This window comes from Eptatretus burgeri, chromosome 13 (genome assembly GCF_056783735.1).
Source record: "Eptatretus burgeri isolate ZD-2024b chromosome 13, Ebu_testis_v1, whole genome shotgun sequence".
Taxonomy (NCBI): Eukaryota; Metazoa; Chordata; class Myxini; order Myxiniformes; family Myxinidae; genus Eptatretus; species Eptatretus burgeri.
This window is the reverse complement of record NC_140973.1, coordinates 30,183,804-30,200,547: the sequence shown is the minus strand read 5'-3', so window position 1 is coordinate 30,200,547 and position 16,744 is coordinate 30,183,804. Positions and strand designations below refer to the sequence as shown.

At 47.5% G+C, this 16,744-nt stretch overlaps 1 protein-coding gene across 2 annotated transcripts in view; it reads right to left on the bottom strand.

Annotated features, from left to right (window-relative positions):
• Positions 1-16,744, bottom strand: part of ACTN2 (actinin alpha 2) — a 119,303-nt gene that overhangs the window by 3,073 nt on the left and 99,486 nt on the right. The window contains exons 15-19 of one of the 2 annotated variants that reach the window (XM_085851874.1): positions 14,807-14,989; positions 14,399-14,533; positions 14,099-14,278; positions 13,863-14,009; positions 12,822-12,887 (exon numbers count right to left, since the gene is read on the bottom strand). In XM_085851874.1, the coding sequence (XP_085708000.1) occupies positions 12,822-12,887; positions 13,863-14,009; positions 14,099-14,278; positions 14,399-14,533; positions 14,807-14,989 (711 nt within the window). The remainder of the gene's footprint in view (positions 1-12,821; positions 12,888-13,862; positions 14,010-14,098; positions 14,279-14,398; positions 14,534-14,806; positions 14,990-16,744) is intronic. The other variant, XM_085851875.1, reaches the window with a different exon arrangement.

Below are 16,744 nucleotides of genomic sequence, written 5' to 3'. Positions count from 1 at the left end.
TTGGAGACTTTAAGATGATTGGCTTTTTGACAGGTTTGCAAGGCGACTTCACAAAACATCCCTGTTTCCTCTGCTACTGGGATAGCCGAGCTACAGCGAGACATTATGAAACGAAGGACTGGCCATCAAGAACGGGCTTTGTCATTGGCGAGAAGAACGTGAAGTGGCAACCGCTGGTTGAGCAGGAGAAGATCTTGATGCCACCCCTCCACATCAAGCTGGGGCTTATCAAGCAATTTGTGAAGGCACTAGATCATGAGTCCGCTGCCTTCAAGCATTTGGAAGCGGTATTTCCGAAGTTGTCGGAGGCAAAAATAAAGGCAGGGGTGTTCGTTGGGCCGCAAATTAAAAAGCTAATGAAGGACCCGGAGTTCTCCGGAAAGTTTTTGGCACTGGAGAAACGTGCCTGGCACAGCTTCGTTGCGGTTGTTCACGGCTTCTTGGGTAACAACAAGGAAGAAAACTACCGCGAACTGGTCGACAATCTTCTCCAGTCCTACAGGGAGATGGGTTGCAGAATGTCCCTGAAATTGCACACGATGCATTCCCATTTGGATTTTTTAAAATCCAATATGTGAGACTACTCCGAAGAGCATGATGAGCGCTTCCACCAAGATGTGATGGAATTTGAGAAGTGCTACCAGGGCCAGTATAATGAGCGTATGATGGGCGACTACATCTGGGGTTTGGTCCGAGAAACCCAGCCTCTTCACCGAAGAAAGAGCAGAAAATCTGTGTGTTTACAATAAACAGTCTTATCGAAGATGTAGTATGCTATATTTTACTTCTGATTAGCATATCCCTGTATGTTTCAACGCTGTTGTATAGTTTCATTTATGTTCAAAGACATTTTTCTGCAATTTTCTTATTTAAATATACAATTTTTTGTTATTTTTCAAAAAATGTCATTTCCTTAATAACGATTAGCGACGTGAAAGATATGAATTTTCTTCATTCTTACGACCTAATAAAAGACAAACAACCAAAAAATTCACTCAAACAAAATCTTTGTTACATTGTTATAATTGACAAACCTTAAGATATTCTGGATAATAAGACAAGCCACAAATAATGTGAGCTACGTACGTTTGCTGCAGCAGTAGATTTACTTTCCTTTATCATTTACTTAACATAAACACCACATTTAAAGCATATCCTTTGCAAAGCCAAGTGCCCAGTTGTGATTGCGATGGTGAACGTGGCAGAGTTGAGGATGTTTGTCAGTGAAGAATATGCAACACAGTGACTAAAATCAGAATATTTATCCAATTCATAGTTTTTACTGATCACCTCCAGAAAATAATGACTCCAATTTAGTTGAATAAACGCATAACACAACTCAGATACGTGTGACATTATTTGAGCTTTACATTGTAAGATCACTCTGCATGGCGATTGTTAATAACAACGGTGAAATGGCCTCATTTCTGTACTTGAGCTGTTTAAAAGTGAATGATGCAGGAAAAACAAAAAGTGCTCATGTCATGAAGTAATGTATGCCCTGCCTACATCATGTATCATTCAGTGTTCTAGCCCCTTGCAAAATCTATTTGCATGTATTGAAGCAAGGAGCATTTAATATGCACCACCTCGGTGGGGTATCTAGATTACAGTAGGTCTGCGGACTAGTTCGGACTCACTCACTGACTGACAGGTTTATGAATGGGTGTGGCTCAGGGGAAATTGATGGGTAACTAGCGGAAATCACGTATGCGATATCTTGACTCAACTGAAGGTAAAATGAGGTGGAGGTATTGCAACAACCAAGACTGCACAAATTTAAAGATTGAAAAAAAAAATTGATGCCGATCAAACTCAGGACTCGGCGAGTTAACCGCTGAGCCATATGGTCAAAACACCATTGAGGGTGAAGACGAAGTATATACACGAAATGTACATCGCATAATCTTGTCTGTACGTAAACAAAATGGCTGGCCGTATGGGGCAGAATGCCTTTTTTGGTGGAAAACACCCCCTTAACGAAAGCTTACCAAAGCCATAATCCCTACTACAAGCGACGAACATGCAAGGGTGTGTTTGCAGTGAGAGACATGCGCACACCGTCGCCGATAGACGTAGAAGCACGGACAACACTGCTTGAAGACTGGTTCCCAATGTATGTATATGTATGTATATATATATATATATTGTTGTGGTTACCAGATTCGCAAACCACCATTCAGGTCCCTTAGGTGAGGTATCTCGGTAAGTGCATGTGTAGTTAGGCCCAAACCCGTTGTCTAGTGGGAATACATGTCATTTATACGTGCTGCGACTCTTTAGGATAGCCGTTTTTCTTTTACTATCTTTATTTTGGACCAACCGCCATGATCACAACCACAACATCAACCACCGACCACAACCACCGCTTCACCACAACCGCCACGACCTTCACGTCACACCTCGCAACCGTAGCATCGCCACCGTTCTTGCCCCGCTGTGGGTACCGGTGTTGGACTCATGCAGAACGCGCGTCGAACAGCGTGTACAAAATCACGGATTTTGTGCTTCAAAAACGGATCAAAAACGACACACGCCCACTTTTTGCCGTCCAATCGGTGAGCGAGGGGCGACTGGCCCGCCCCCAGGGCGATCGATATATGCAAATTTGTGGATCAAAAAGCCTTCACGCCCACTTTTTCTCGGGCCAATGGGGAGCGAGGTGAAAGGTCAAAGGGAGGGGGTCAAAGGCGAAGCTATGGGGGGATAAAAGGACGGTGTTCGTCAGAACGAGGAGTCAGAACGAGAACGAGAAGGAGAAGGAGAAGGAGAAGGAGAAGGAGTCGGAACGGAGGGGACGAGTGTGGAAGTTTGGAGCCCGAAGCCTGCAGTGGCTGGAGAAGCTGAAGAGAGTCGGACGAGGGGGTGCTCGCGTCGGTGCCAGGAGCTGCACGCCCGAGGGAGGCCGGCAGCGCGACCTGGCCGAGGTGGAGACGCACACCAGGGATAATAAAGATCCTCTATACCCCGAGCATCAGCAACCCCCTCATGTTTCCTTCCGCGCTGAGATAGTGCGACCAAGGGGGCCCCGTTCCCACCCCCTACCAGACACCGTCCACGAGGCCCGCGGGTTGCGGGGCCATCGCCGCTCCGCGTCTCATCACCAGACGGGTAGGCCCGACCCGGTCTCGGCCTCAGGCCTGCCTCATTCTTGAGGGTATTTCTTTTCCTTGGGTTTGGGTATGTGTTGTCGGCGCCGTCTGTGAAGTAGAATTGTATAAGTGTTGCCGTGTGCTCGGTAGTCGGTATTAGCTCTGCACTGTGCTTTCACTTTTATGTTTGCTTTTTGTGTAAATGGAATTGTGTTTTCTTTTTTTTGTGTGCATTTGGTGGAATTGTATTTGTGTGCTTCCCGTGTGCCGCGAATAAATGTGCTTTATTGTTGAACTGTTCTCCCGCTTCGCTTCGTCTTTTCCCCCATTGAACCCTCATCTTGCTTCACGTAAAGGGTTGGTAGTGGGCTGAGTACGCCCGATAATTAATCGAACCGTCGAGGTCGACGATAACACCGCTCGGTTATTCTGACAGTACGGAACGGGTCGCTTAAGTGGCCCGTGTCCGAAGTCGACCTGCGGCGAGGTGCGATCGCCCGGTCTACCCTCCGCGTGGGTACTTAGGTAGGTCGAATTTGGCGAGCAACCCTATCCCACGCGGGGGCTGATTGGCTCGATCGCGGTGAGACCGAAAGGTCCACCCGTGACTGGTTCCCGGCGTTAGTCCGAGAGGGTCACGACTGGATTGTCCGTCCGGTGGGCGACGTGCCGCGATTCGAGTGACGTGGCCGTCAGCACGCCGGCGGGCGCGAAAACCGCAACACTGGTGTCAGGTCGTGCGATACAAACTCATCGCCCTCCTCTCGGCACTGGTATCGGAGAACAGGAAAACGGGCTCTCCTGTCTCCGGCTAAATTCACGGGAATCGGTCCAGGGGTGAGAGAAGCGACCCCCGATTCCCTCCAAATTACGAGCGATTCAAATTAACCCTTCACGAGAAGCAAGATGGCGTCTCAAGGCGAGCGGGTGCCGGGTGGATTAGGTATGTGTAATAGTAATGTGGAATCCATGGTCCAGGATATGTTGATTGTGCAGGAACACGGACTCGCCCAACTGAACCCAGGGCCCGAGGTGGGTGCGGCAGCGGCCGCGGTGTATGACACCTCCCCCCCCCCTCTCCACCAAGACCCTTCCCCAACCCTTGCCGAAACGGCTCAGCTGAGTGCATCCAACATGGCCCAGCTATGCGCCATGCTAGCGGCAATGAACAAACAAATGAATGAAGTGAAAACGACGATGGATGCGAATACACAAAAGATGGATACAAATACAAATGAAATGAAAAACGAAATGAACAAGCAAATGAATGAAGTGAAAACGACGATGGATGCGAATACACAGCAAATAAACGGAATGGAAGCAAACATGAAGGAAGAAATGAAAGAGCTACGGGGTGAGACGCAGAACATGGGCCGATGCCTGCAGGCGGGCATGAAGGCCGTGAGCAGGGAACTTAAAATGGCGACTCCACGTGTCGGAACGAACGAGCTGGAAGGGGGTGCAACGGCTGACAGGCCCGCGGTGGAGGCGGGTAAGGAAAAAGTAATTCGGGAGACAAGAGACGAGGTGAAAGTAATTGCGAGGGAGAGAAAAGAACAATTAATACGGAAAGCAAGGATGAGGTACGCGGAGATCGTGAAAGAGCAAGGAGTGAAAAACAGGGAAGGACGGGAGCGACTTAAAGAGAAAGCAAGGTTGACCTACTTAAAGATAAGGGAAAGACGCCAGAAAGAAGCGGAGACTAACAGACAGGAGGGGACAACAGAAACTTATAAATGTATAGAGACACGGGAGACAAAAAAAATAGAGACCAATAAACACGATGAATACGGGGTAAGTGACGCACACACACAGGTAGTGGAGGACAATGGGGTTGAGCTCGCGGAGCGTGTAGAGACCCAGTGCGAGCACCTGGATGGCCTCCTCCAGGAACCAGGGGAGGGAATATGCCCCCTTGAGGCGAGTCACGACCAGGTGAGTTCGGTCGTGCTTTGCGAGGTTGAGGGGAGGAGTGCTGCGGACGGGTTCACGGAGAGCTTGGGGGGTATAGAGGCCCCGGAGACCCTTGTGGGGACACAAATCCCCAGTGTGGTTGTCCCTGTGTGTGTGGTGCAAGGTGTGAGTGCGGCACCGTGTGTGGAAGCGACCCCGTGTGTGAGTGGTGTGGTGGCGATTGTGCCGGTGTACGTGCTTCCCAGCACGCCGTGTGTAAAAGGGGCACCGCAAGTGAGTGAGGCACCGCGGGTTAGTGCCACCGCGTGTGTGGGTGAGGCACCGTGTGTGGAAGAGACCGCGTGTGTGAGTGTCGCCGTGTGTGTGGATGAGGCACCGCGGTTGAGTGCCCCCGCGTGTGTGGATGAGGCACGGAGTGCGAGTGAGGCACCGCGGGTGAGTGTCCCCGCATGCGTGAGTGAACGGCTGTGTGCAAGGTCGCTGAATGCAAGGGAGACCGTGTGTGTGAGAGAGTGGTATGTGAGGGAGATGTCGGTTGGCATGCGGGAGCACGCAGCCGCATCTCCCGGTGTGAATGTGATGGAGTGGACTGTGTGCGTCGTAACACACAGGTGTGCGTGGGTTGAATGGAGACGGAGACGGCGACAGAGGAACGAAAGCCGGGTGGCGGCTGTAGTTGTTTCGTGGACCGTGCCGGGTTCACCCAGCAGTGAGCACGCGGTCCGTGCTGTGCAACGCACGAGACCACCACGTGCTCGCTTGCGAGAGTGAAGTCCCGGTCCGGAAACGCACGCGGTGGATTTGCCGATCCCGCGGACGGACAAAGTTTAGGCAGGTAAACGGATTTGGACCGGACGGGTTCTCCACGCGATCGTGTGTGTTAAGCTCCAACGGGCAAAGCACATGTGTTTGCGTGGGGAACCCCTCGAGACGTGGGTCTTGTTTTTTTTTATGCGCACGGTGACGTCATGGCTGCACGTGGGGTTGGAATCCGGCAGGAGGGGTATCTCTGCCGGATGGTCCCGTCCAAGGAGGGACGAGGAACACGTGCAGCTGCATGACGTCACGGGCAGGTGCAAAGTGCGCGAGCTCTGAGTTGCCGCGCAGGTGCTGCGCATGGAAAAAAAAAAAAAACAAGCCTCACTTTCGGGTGTACAGGATTCCTGGGCAAGGGGTGAAAGACCCCCTTACCCTGGGCACAGGATGGAAACTAGTTAGGGGGAAGGGTTAGCTTAGCTAGACCGACTTCATGGGGCAGGGGTAAGTCCTCATGGAGTCCGTGGAATGGATTAGTTAGAGGGATTGTAGCCAGATTTAGGTTGGGAAATAAAATGATTTATTTGGAGACATGGACAGACTTATGAATGTGTAGAGGGGACGTAGCTTAGCTACGTAGTGTTAAAAGGAACGTGCTGTAGTTTAAGGGACGACGTGGGAGCACGAGTTAGTTAGGGGATGTAGATAGAAGGATGGCAGAGTTCAGCGGTGTGTGTGTTGAAGAGTTGGAGAGTTGTGAGGTGAGTACCTGGTGAGTGAGTGAGGCCAGCGGGTCTGTGTGTATGGAGTGAATGGGGAATGCATGGTGCGATGAGTGATTGGGGGGAGGAGTGACTCCCGCCCAAGGGACCCCGGGGTCAGAGTAAAGTGAGTTAGCTGGGTTAGTCAAATTGAAAAATGGAGGTCGTTTTGCTGTTGGTGGGAAAGTAGGCTCGAGACCCATTTGGAGGGGTGCAGGAGCCCTGTTGACGGGCTTGGGAGCGTGGCTGCGAAAGGTGAGTATCGCTGAGTGGGTACCCCGGGCACCAGGCGAGTCGGCCGCGGTAGGCCATGGGCCCATGGGGGGCCGGGATAGAGTAGTGGGCACGGGTGCGCCTGCTTGGTGCGGGGGCCCGGGGCGCCATTAGCCGCGTGGGCAGTGTTGTGGGCACGGGTGACCCTCGGAAAGGGGCCCGGGAGGCCGGCCTGCCACGTGTGCGGTTCAGGGAGGTGCCATGGGGGCACTCCCGGTGTTAGGGAGCTGGTAGGCTCGGAGGCAGTGTAGTGCCCGGGGGTGCCATAGCGGGAGATTCGGCAGAGGGTCGTGCCTGCCAGAGAGAGCCACGTGTCCCAGCCAGGAGACCGTGTGAGGGCACGGAGAGAAAATTGGGGGGCGAGGCCCGAAATTGTAAGGACACCAACACAGGCGACGGGAATCTGGGTTGTTAGAACCAATAGTTTAAGCGAGAGGCGCTTGTTGAAAGCCCCGGGGTAGTTTAACAGTTAAATGGTTAGGGTAGATTAGGAGATGTACCCCTCCGCACCATCCATCCCCTCGCTGTCGTTGTGGGCCGCTGGACCCACTTTGGTTATAGATCGCCGAACTCTGGGGAGGCCATTCTGAGGCTTGAGTTGGGCCTCGACACAGGACGTTAGCTCTCCCTTATTCCCCTCTGGGAAGGGAACGTAGGGGTTGGGAGTAGGCTAGGTGACAGAATAGGTTAGCCGAACAAGGACGATAAAGGGGGTGAGGGGACGATTTATAGTGGGGAAGTAAAAATAAAAAATAAAAATAAAAAAAAATTAAGGGGGCTAAATTGGTTTTTCACAAATTAAGGGAGTGGGTATGTACAGTGACAGGCAAAGGCGATAGGTTGGGAGGGAGACGGGTAGGTAGGTCCGAGCCCGCCTTCCAAGTGGCCAGCACCACCGCACTCCCTCCACCAACTTCCACTGACGGCAAAAGCTGGCCAGCTTCATCTGCTGGCTGTGTTACTGCAAGGCCTGTGCCGGCCAGTTCATCTGCTGGCTGTTTTTCTTCGAGGCCTGTGCCGGCCTGGTTCTGCGGGCTGAGTTTGCCTGCAGCGGCCTTCTTCTGCGGGCTGTGTTTGCCTGCCACCTTTGCCATGCCATGCCCACTGCCCACGTTCACCAGCCCCGTTCAATTTTTGCTTTGCCCCCCCTGTTCATTTCCATGTGCGCCAGGATCAAGGCAACAGTTTGCAAGCTGCGAGAACTGCCCTGTTGGCAGCTACAACACGGGCCTGCTGTGGCAGCCCGTGCACCGTGTTTGTGTCCATGCATCCATTCGTTGTGCTCATTGCGTGTGCCACTTGAGCTGGCACGGAGACTGCGTTTGTGCAGCCTATGCACCGTTGTGGTTCACTGCATTCAGTTCAAACCGTTCATGCATTCATTCGTTGTGCTCATTGCGTGTGCCACTTGAGCTGGCACGGAGACTGCGTTGTGCAGCCCATGCACCGTTGTGGTTCACTGCGTTCAGTTCAAAAGGGAAGGCCTTGGACTGCGTGTGAGCAGCCAGCCACGTTCCCTGTCACCTGCATTGTTTGAGTAAGAGACTGCATGTGGGCAGCCTGGCTTCCTGCTAACTGCTTTCTTTTTGCAGAGTTCGATGATCCTGGGCCATGGTTTAGTGTAAAATTTGTAAGTTAAGGTTAAGATGTACTGTACATATGAGTGCGCCCCCGGCATGTTTGTCTTAGCGCCGGCAATTTTATTTAAGTCGTCCGTGTGAGTGAGTTTGTTTAGATAGTTACGCAGCCCTTAGGTTATTTATTTTGGGGACACGAATACCATGAATGTCGCACTCAGGGATCCGTAGGTAAAATGTACTAGGGGAAAACTACACATGATGGCACACGAAAATTTGACGACTCGGGACGAGTCTGTAAAAAGGGAAGGGGGTAGTGTTGTGGTTACCAGATTCGCAAACCACCATTCAGGTCCCTTAGGTGAGGTATCTCGGTAAGTACATGTGTAGTTAGGCCCAAACCCGTTGTCTAGTGGGAATACATGTCATTTATACGTGCTGCGACTCTTTAGGATAGCCGTTTTTCTTTTACTATCTTTATTTTGGACCAACCGCCATGATCACAACCACAACATCAACCACCGACCACAACCACCGCTTCACCACAACCGCCACGACCTTCACGTCACACCTCGCAACCGTAGCATCGCCACCGTTCTTGCCCCGCTGTGGGTACCGGTGTTGGACTCATGCAGAACGCGCGTCGAACAGCGTGTACAAAATCACGGATTTTGTGCTTCAAAAACGGATCAAAAACGACACACGCCCACTTTTTGCCGTCCAATCGGTGAGCGAGGGGCGAATTGGCCCCGCCCGCAGGGCGATCGATATATGCAAATTTGTGGATCAAAAAGCCTTCACGCCCACTTTTTCTCGGGCCAATGGGGAGCGAGGTGAAAGGTCAAAGGGAGGGGGTCAAAGGCGAAGCTATGGGGGGATAAAAGGACGGTGTTCGTCAGTCAAAGAAGGAGTCAGAACGAGAAGGAGTCAGAACGAGAAGGAGTCAGAACGAGAAGAGAGTAGAACGAGAAGGAGAACGAGAACGAGAAGGAGAACGAGAACGAGAACGAGAAGGAGTCGGAACGGAGGGGACGAGTGTGGAAGTCTGGAGCCCGAAGCCTGCAGTGGCTGGAGAAGCTGAAGAGAGTCGGACGAGGGGGTGCTCGCGTCGGTGCCAGGAGCTGCACGCCCGAGGGAGGCCGGCAGCGCGACCTGGCCGAGGTGGAGACGCACACCAGGGATAATAAAGATCCTCTATACCCCGAGCATCAGCAACCCCCTCCTGTTTCCCCCCGCGCTGAGATAGTGCGACCAAGGGGGCCCCGTTCCCACCCCCTACCAGACACCGTCCACGAGGCCCGCGGGTTGCGGGGCCATCGCCGCTCCGCGTCTCATCACCAGACGGGTAGGCCCGACCCGGTCTCGGCCTCAGGCCTGCCTCATTCTTGAGGGTATTTCTTTTCCTTGGTTTTGGGTATGTGTTGTCGGCGCCGTCTGTGAAGTAGAATTGTATAAGTGTTGCCGTGTGCTCGGTAGTCGGTATTAGCTCTGCACTGTGCTTTCACTTTTATGTTTGCTTTTTGTGTAAATGGAATTGTGTTTTCTTTTTTTTGTGTGCATTTGGTGGAATTGTATTTGTGTGCTTCCCGTGTGCCGCGAATAAATGTGCTTTATTGTTGAACTGTTCTCCCGCTTCGCTTCGTCTTTTCCCCCATTGAACCCTCATCTTGCTTCACGTAAAGGGTTGGTAGTGGGCTGAGTACGCCCGATAATTAATCGAACCGTCGAGGTCGACGATAACACCGCTCGGTTATTCTGACAGTACGGAACGGGTCGCTTAAGTGGCCCGTGTCCGAAGTCGACCTGCGGCGAGGTGCGATCGCCCGGTCTACCCTCCGCGTGGGTACTTAGGTAGGTCGAATTTGGCGAGCAACCCTATCCCACGCGGGGGCTGATTGGCTCGATCGCGGTGAGACCGAAAGGTCCACCCGTGACTGGTTCCCGGCGTTAGTCCGAGAGGGTCACGACTGGATTGTCCGTCCGGTGGGCGACGTGCCGCGATTCGAGTTACGTGGCCGTCAGCACGCCGGCGGGCGCGAAAACCGCAACAATATATATATATATATATATATATATATATATATATATATATATATATATATATATATATATATATATATATATTGTTTTCGTGACCCCTTTTGACATTCTGCAGATGAAAAATTCAGATTGCATTTAATTTAAAATACGTTTTTATCATATATAAAATAAAAGGCATATGTTCGTGCGTGACGTAATTTTTTTTTGAACCCCTTAAAGTGTACAGTATGATGCGCGTTGCAGTTGATCTTGTCTAACTTGGACACGATTAACGTTCAAGGTATAAAATCGACTTGTGGTTCATTATAGTTAACTTTGTTGAAATGTACTTAAGGTCGCTTGGAAGCACAATATTAAAGTTTGTGTTCGTGAACACACAACCCCCACCCTCACTCCCTCAAACCTTTTGATAACGAGGAAAATGACTTTCATTTTCTACAAGACTTGGTTATACTGCAGTGATTATAAGATACTTTTCCTTCCTTTATATTAATTTGTCTTGACCTGGGTCCTTGTCGCCAATGGTCTTTAAATTGAGGTGAATACTCTACAAATTGAAGAAGATAAAAATGTAGCTGCAATAAATCTACCGAAGGCACTGAGCTTAGGCCTCGTGCATGGCAAGTGTGAGATGTCGGTGAGTAAGCGCTTGCTTGTGTGGGTTTACGTTTTTTTGTTAACTTTGCCTTTTTATAGCACTGTCCATTGGGGTGATTTTGAACCTTTGGTTTGAAAAATTTTTCTCAAATATTGTTCATGTCAGAGACTACTTATGGCATTGTCATGTTCCTTGCAGTGCTCCTTTTATGTCTAAAGGCCCAGTCACACCTTGACGTTTTAGCCAGCAATGACAACGTATTAAAATGTATGTAAAACGCTTGCTTACGTTGAACTTTTGATGTTTTTTTTTAAAGATTCGGACGTATTCATAACGACTTGGTCTTATGCACAACGTATTAGTAACGGACTTTGAACGTTTCGTTGTGTTATCGATAACTTATACCAACAAATGCTGAACCTGTTGTCGGCCTTCACAACCTATGCCCTACGATAGTCTAACTTAGGCATAGCGCATTGCACGCATCGCCGACGATGATGTGGCGTAGGTTATGAAAAGGCTGCCGCACAACGATTCAAATCATAACCGCCAGAGAAATGGAAGTGTCAACATCGCAGTCACACCTTGGCGATCTTGCCAGCGTATGCCGACCTCTGAAAAATGCGTCTAAAACGCTGGCGCATGTCGAATACGGTATGGGTAAGTTTGGTATGCGTGAATAAAATGCTAAAGTACGCTATCATATGTCGTAGTAAGTGGAGTACGTCTTGTAATTTTAAACATGTTGAAAATTTTAGGACGTACTTGTCGTATGACACACGCTCCGCATGTGATGGGAATAAGTTGTACGCACGATATGCGATCGTTGACACACATCGACACACGTTACTTGAAAGGTGCTCATAAGTCGAAACACGTTAAGGTAATGATTAGCGTCAGTGTTCCAGATTTTTTTTTTTTTTTTTTTCTTCGGTATGACGGTGTTCAGTGTACAGTGTGGTTATGATTTAAATCGTTGACCGGCAGCCTATTAATTATATTGTATTATGACCACACTATAAATCGAAGTGCCAAAATCACCATCATACCGAAGGAAGGAAGAAAAAAAAATAAAACCAGGGAGTCTGGAACACTGACGCCAACCATTACCTTGATGTGTTTCGACTTATGAGCACCTTACAAGTAACGTGTGTCAATGTGTTTCACCGATCGCGTAACGTGAGTACAACACGTTACTCATAGGTTAGAAATAAGTTTCGGGTACGCTAAACATTACCTCGATGTGTTTCGACTTATGAGTAACTCACAAGTAACGTGTGTCAATGATCGCGTGACGTGCCTACAACTAATGGCCAGCGTTATGCGGAACATGTGAGTCATACGCTGGCATAAGTCTTAAAATTTCAAGCATGGAAAAGTTGAGGACAACCGAAAAATACAACGTTTAAAGCCAGCGTACAACGACGTATGGCAGTGTTTTTCAGCGTGCTCTCAATGTTATCAAAACTTACCCATAACGTATTCAACGTGTACCAGCGTTTTAGACAAATTTTCCAAAAATCGGCATAAGCTGGCTAAAACGTCAAGGTGTGACTGGGCCTTTAGTTAAGATTTGTAAAAATCCTGATGCGGTGCATACTGTGATTCTTTGTGTTCCCAGTATAATTCAGTCACCCTGTTGTTCGAAGTAGCTACAGGTGACGGTAACCAAAACCTGCATGTTTTACTTGTCTATAAGGCAAGGCTAGGATTTGTAAGGTGTGGGGAGTGGGGGAATGGGGGGTGGGGGGGAGGGGTGCATTGGACAATCTAAGAAAGCAGCTTCTTGATGGGGAGTTACTGCTCCTACCAAGTCATATCCCATTGAGATGAGGCAAGCTCGAAAATCGTCTGCTTCCATCATCCCATTTTTCTTCTGCTTCGACAGAAGTGGGCGATGAAAAGAAGGTGGAAAAGTCGAAGTGGAAGAGTAGTGGAGTTGTAGCAAATGAGGAAAGTGAAGCGAAGGGCAGACAAACCCATGGGAGTTACGTGATCAAGTCGAAGGAAACGAGGAAAAGGGACATGGGAGGAAGAGGAAGAGAAAGAAGGGGAAGAAACCAGGTCAAGTAAGTGTTCAAAAGCAAAAACAGTCACCAAGTATACCTCAAATATATATCCCAGGCTGAAGAGGCAGGTTCGAAATTCTTTGCAATCCAGTTCACCTGTTTCATGCTAACAACAAAAATGAAACAAACGTGTTTAGACGTGAACGTTATGGGTATTTAAAGGTATGATGAACGTATCATACATATTGGGTGCAAGTGGATTTACTGTATGTATGGGAGAAGATGGAAAGCATTAAAATGCTACAGGTATGGGGGAGAGGTTTAATAAATCATATTATGATGAGCATATGATGGATGGCATAATAAATTGATAACAAGTGCTAAGGGCATGCGAACAGTGTTTGATGTGTTTATGGAAGTATTGCAGTTGCATTTTGTCGAAAGAGATTGGTTGGGGAACAAATTCAAACAAAGGTTAATGTCACAGCACTGTTTGATCAATCTGCATTCAAATTGTACACCCCCCCCCCAACAACAAGTATATTACATAAAGATAGCCAATTATGGTTCTTTTGCTATTCACAAGCTTATTACGACAAGCATTACTCGTGTTTAATTCAGTCCACATTTATTGGCCACACAAATGGACTTGTATTGAAATTTACATCTTGGTGGTTTTTTTTTTTTTTTCTTTAATGCAATTCAAGAGTTTAACTTCAGCCCAGGTGTTGCCACATAGTTTACCTAAATATCACTAAAGGTGCTTTGTGGTTATTTAGAGTGTGATGAGAAAACTCCACAGCTGCCGAGTGTGATGGAGGAGGTGGTCAATGTGTGTATACCCTGTCAAAGTGGTTGAAGGAGGATCGGAATTCGTTCAACTGCTCTTGGCTGATACCCTTGGCATCACGAGTTAGAATCTGGTTCTCAACTTCATTGATTGTGCGTGCAATGGTTGTCAACAGCTGTTCCCATCCCACGCGCACGTGCTGAAACGGGTACAAAAAGAGGGTGAAGGATATGATGGTTCCGTCAATCGTAACATTCGAAAATCGTTTGGCCGTTATGGCTTACTGACCTCCATGGTATAATGAGTGTGTTTGTTGTCAAACACAAGGGCTTCCTGGATGAGCTGATGGTCTCCCTCCAGCTTATCAATATTTGGTTTGTAGTTAATTATGTTCTGCTCGTGCTGCTTCAGTTGGTGCATCTGGTCTTCCAGAGTTCCCCTGAGTTCCACCGAACTTCGGCCCACTTCCTATCATGGAGACACGTTGATTTAGACACAAGGACCATAGTCTTCGACTCGTAATGCATGCATTTCTATCACGAGGTGACAAGAATACAACCGAAAGAGGAATCAAATACGATGTGGTACCTCCAGCTTGGTCTGCATCCACGGTCCAATAACATTGGCCGATGAGGCAAACTGCCTGCGAAGCCTTTCATTTGAGTGCTGCCTTGCAAGCTCTTCCTGCAGGGACTGGTCACGCTGAGGTACAAGGTGCCGAACCTACCAGCAGCAGGTGATGAAGAAATGATTGAATTTGTGTCAGAACTTTGATATATCATTTATAAACATGAATAAAACTTATTTTATTCAAACAAACGAACTTAGGTCATTTAACCCATCATACATTAGCTACAGCAACATCCGTCACTTCCAAATAGGCCGTAGGTACTTGTGGTATGACATCAATCATGATGCAATTTGATACCTGTGGTAGGACAAAGTACATTTAAATCTATATCGTAGTCATGGTGTTGCATGGGTTTTCATTTCAACCTTTTCCCATTTCGAGGAAACGTCCTGTGTGTTGAGGTTGGTGTAGGGGTTAGCAGAGCTCAGCTTGATGTTGTATGTCTGAGAGATCTTCACAATCTCGTTGTGGATCGAAAGGATGGCATTTTTCTCCTTCTCGGCCTCTGGCAGTGTGCTCTTGAATTGCTCATGTGCCGCAATGAGACACTGCGAGAAAGTACAACCAGAGAGTTGGTGTCAAAGCCACCCAATGCTCACCTATTTATACATTTATTGTTTTTAAAAAAAAACTAGTCTAATAATATTTTTTATAAAGCATTGCAGTGAAGTCTGATCCAAATAATTTTAAAGCAATATATGTATTTGTATATTGTAATCACTAAAAAATAGTGTGGTCGATAAAAACATTCAAAAGGAAATAACTTGCACCAAAAACTTTAACATTTTCACGCTGACGCTCACGTCGGGGGTATCGCTATAGCTCTCTGTTCTTCGAACAGGCGAGCTAAAAAGGGTTCTTTCATTCACATACTGCCTTCAAAATGTGCATTTTGCTTGTTTAGAGGGACAGGAATGGAAAAAGGAACATTGTGGTTCGAAGGCCTTGTTTTCCACAGCATCAAGCTGAACAAGATGTGAGGCAGTGCAGCCAGTCCAGAGAGAAGAGCAGTACTCTATCAAGCTCTGGATGAAGGCCTTGTATGTGGATAGGAGTTGAGGAGTGCCAAGGAAGGACTTTGTACGACGGAGGATAGGCTCATTCCATGTCATTTCAGCCAGGCGTTGTGGTGACCCCCTCAGATTTTTCTGAAAAAATTCTCAAAGCTACCTCAACATATATCAGGAAGGTTTGCCAAGTTATAGCTCAAAATTCCAAGTAGTGTCTGAGATATGGCCCTACAAATACCCTAGGGGTGTTTCAATTCTGGCAGTCGCAATTTGCAGATTTGTATCTGAAGCATTTTTGGAGGGCTCTAAATTCCAGAGTTTTACAAACAGCGTTCTGAAAATTCACATAAATGGTGTCTATTAGTGAGGCTTTCAGAATCTGACATCAAAAATGTTCTACTTAAAATACTTTTTAACATAAGTACTCTCAAAAGTAGTGATTTGTAACATGCAGTCAAAAAAATTTGAGTTTTCAAATTGCTGCCAACAGTCAGTTTATTCATCATGAAGAATTTTGTTGCCCGATTTACATAACCTAGTGACTGGATCATTTCCACAAGAAAACAAACCTTTTGGGGCAAAATCTTGGGTTGCTATATGTGTCTGAAGTTTGCTCCAGGCTCAACGACACTAAAATTTACCCCAAGTGTTCACCATGTTGACAGTTCCACAGCTCTTTTAAATTTTTGTCACTTAAAGACACATACATAGGCAAACTGTGGTAGAAAATTCAAGAGTTGTTTTCAATCCCTTCTATTTTTAAAAAGGCCCACTATTTAAAAAAAAAAAATGTTCGATGAAAGATGTAGAATAAAAGCAATAAGTGTGCTTTTGAAGTGGAAGCCATGCCAAACATTCATAAGTTGGCACCACAATGATCAAATTGTTGTGTTTTTTGGTCAGAACAAGTATGTGGTTACTTTAATTTGGCTCATTTTTTTAAAGGATATTTCAGTTTAAGGCCGCTGCCAATCTCAACTACAAATTAAGACACATAATGTGATCATTATAATCACCATTATAAATATTCATTTGCATATCTAATTGTTTATATACTTTTTGTACATTGTACGGAAGTCTACATCCATTTGTAAATGTAGGTACAATATCTGATTCAACTTTTTTTTCATAATTTCATCTCAAATTGTTTGGACAAATGTACTTGGATCCATTGTACAAAGTGAACAGTGATTAGTTTTATAATTGCCAGGATATAATAAAATGTAACAATGAGTATTGGCAGTTACTACAGGGCTTTGTATTAGGTTAAAGCCTAAATAAGATAGAGTTGTG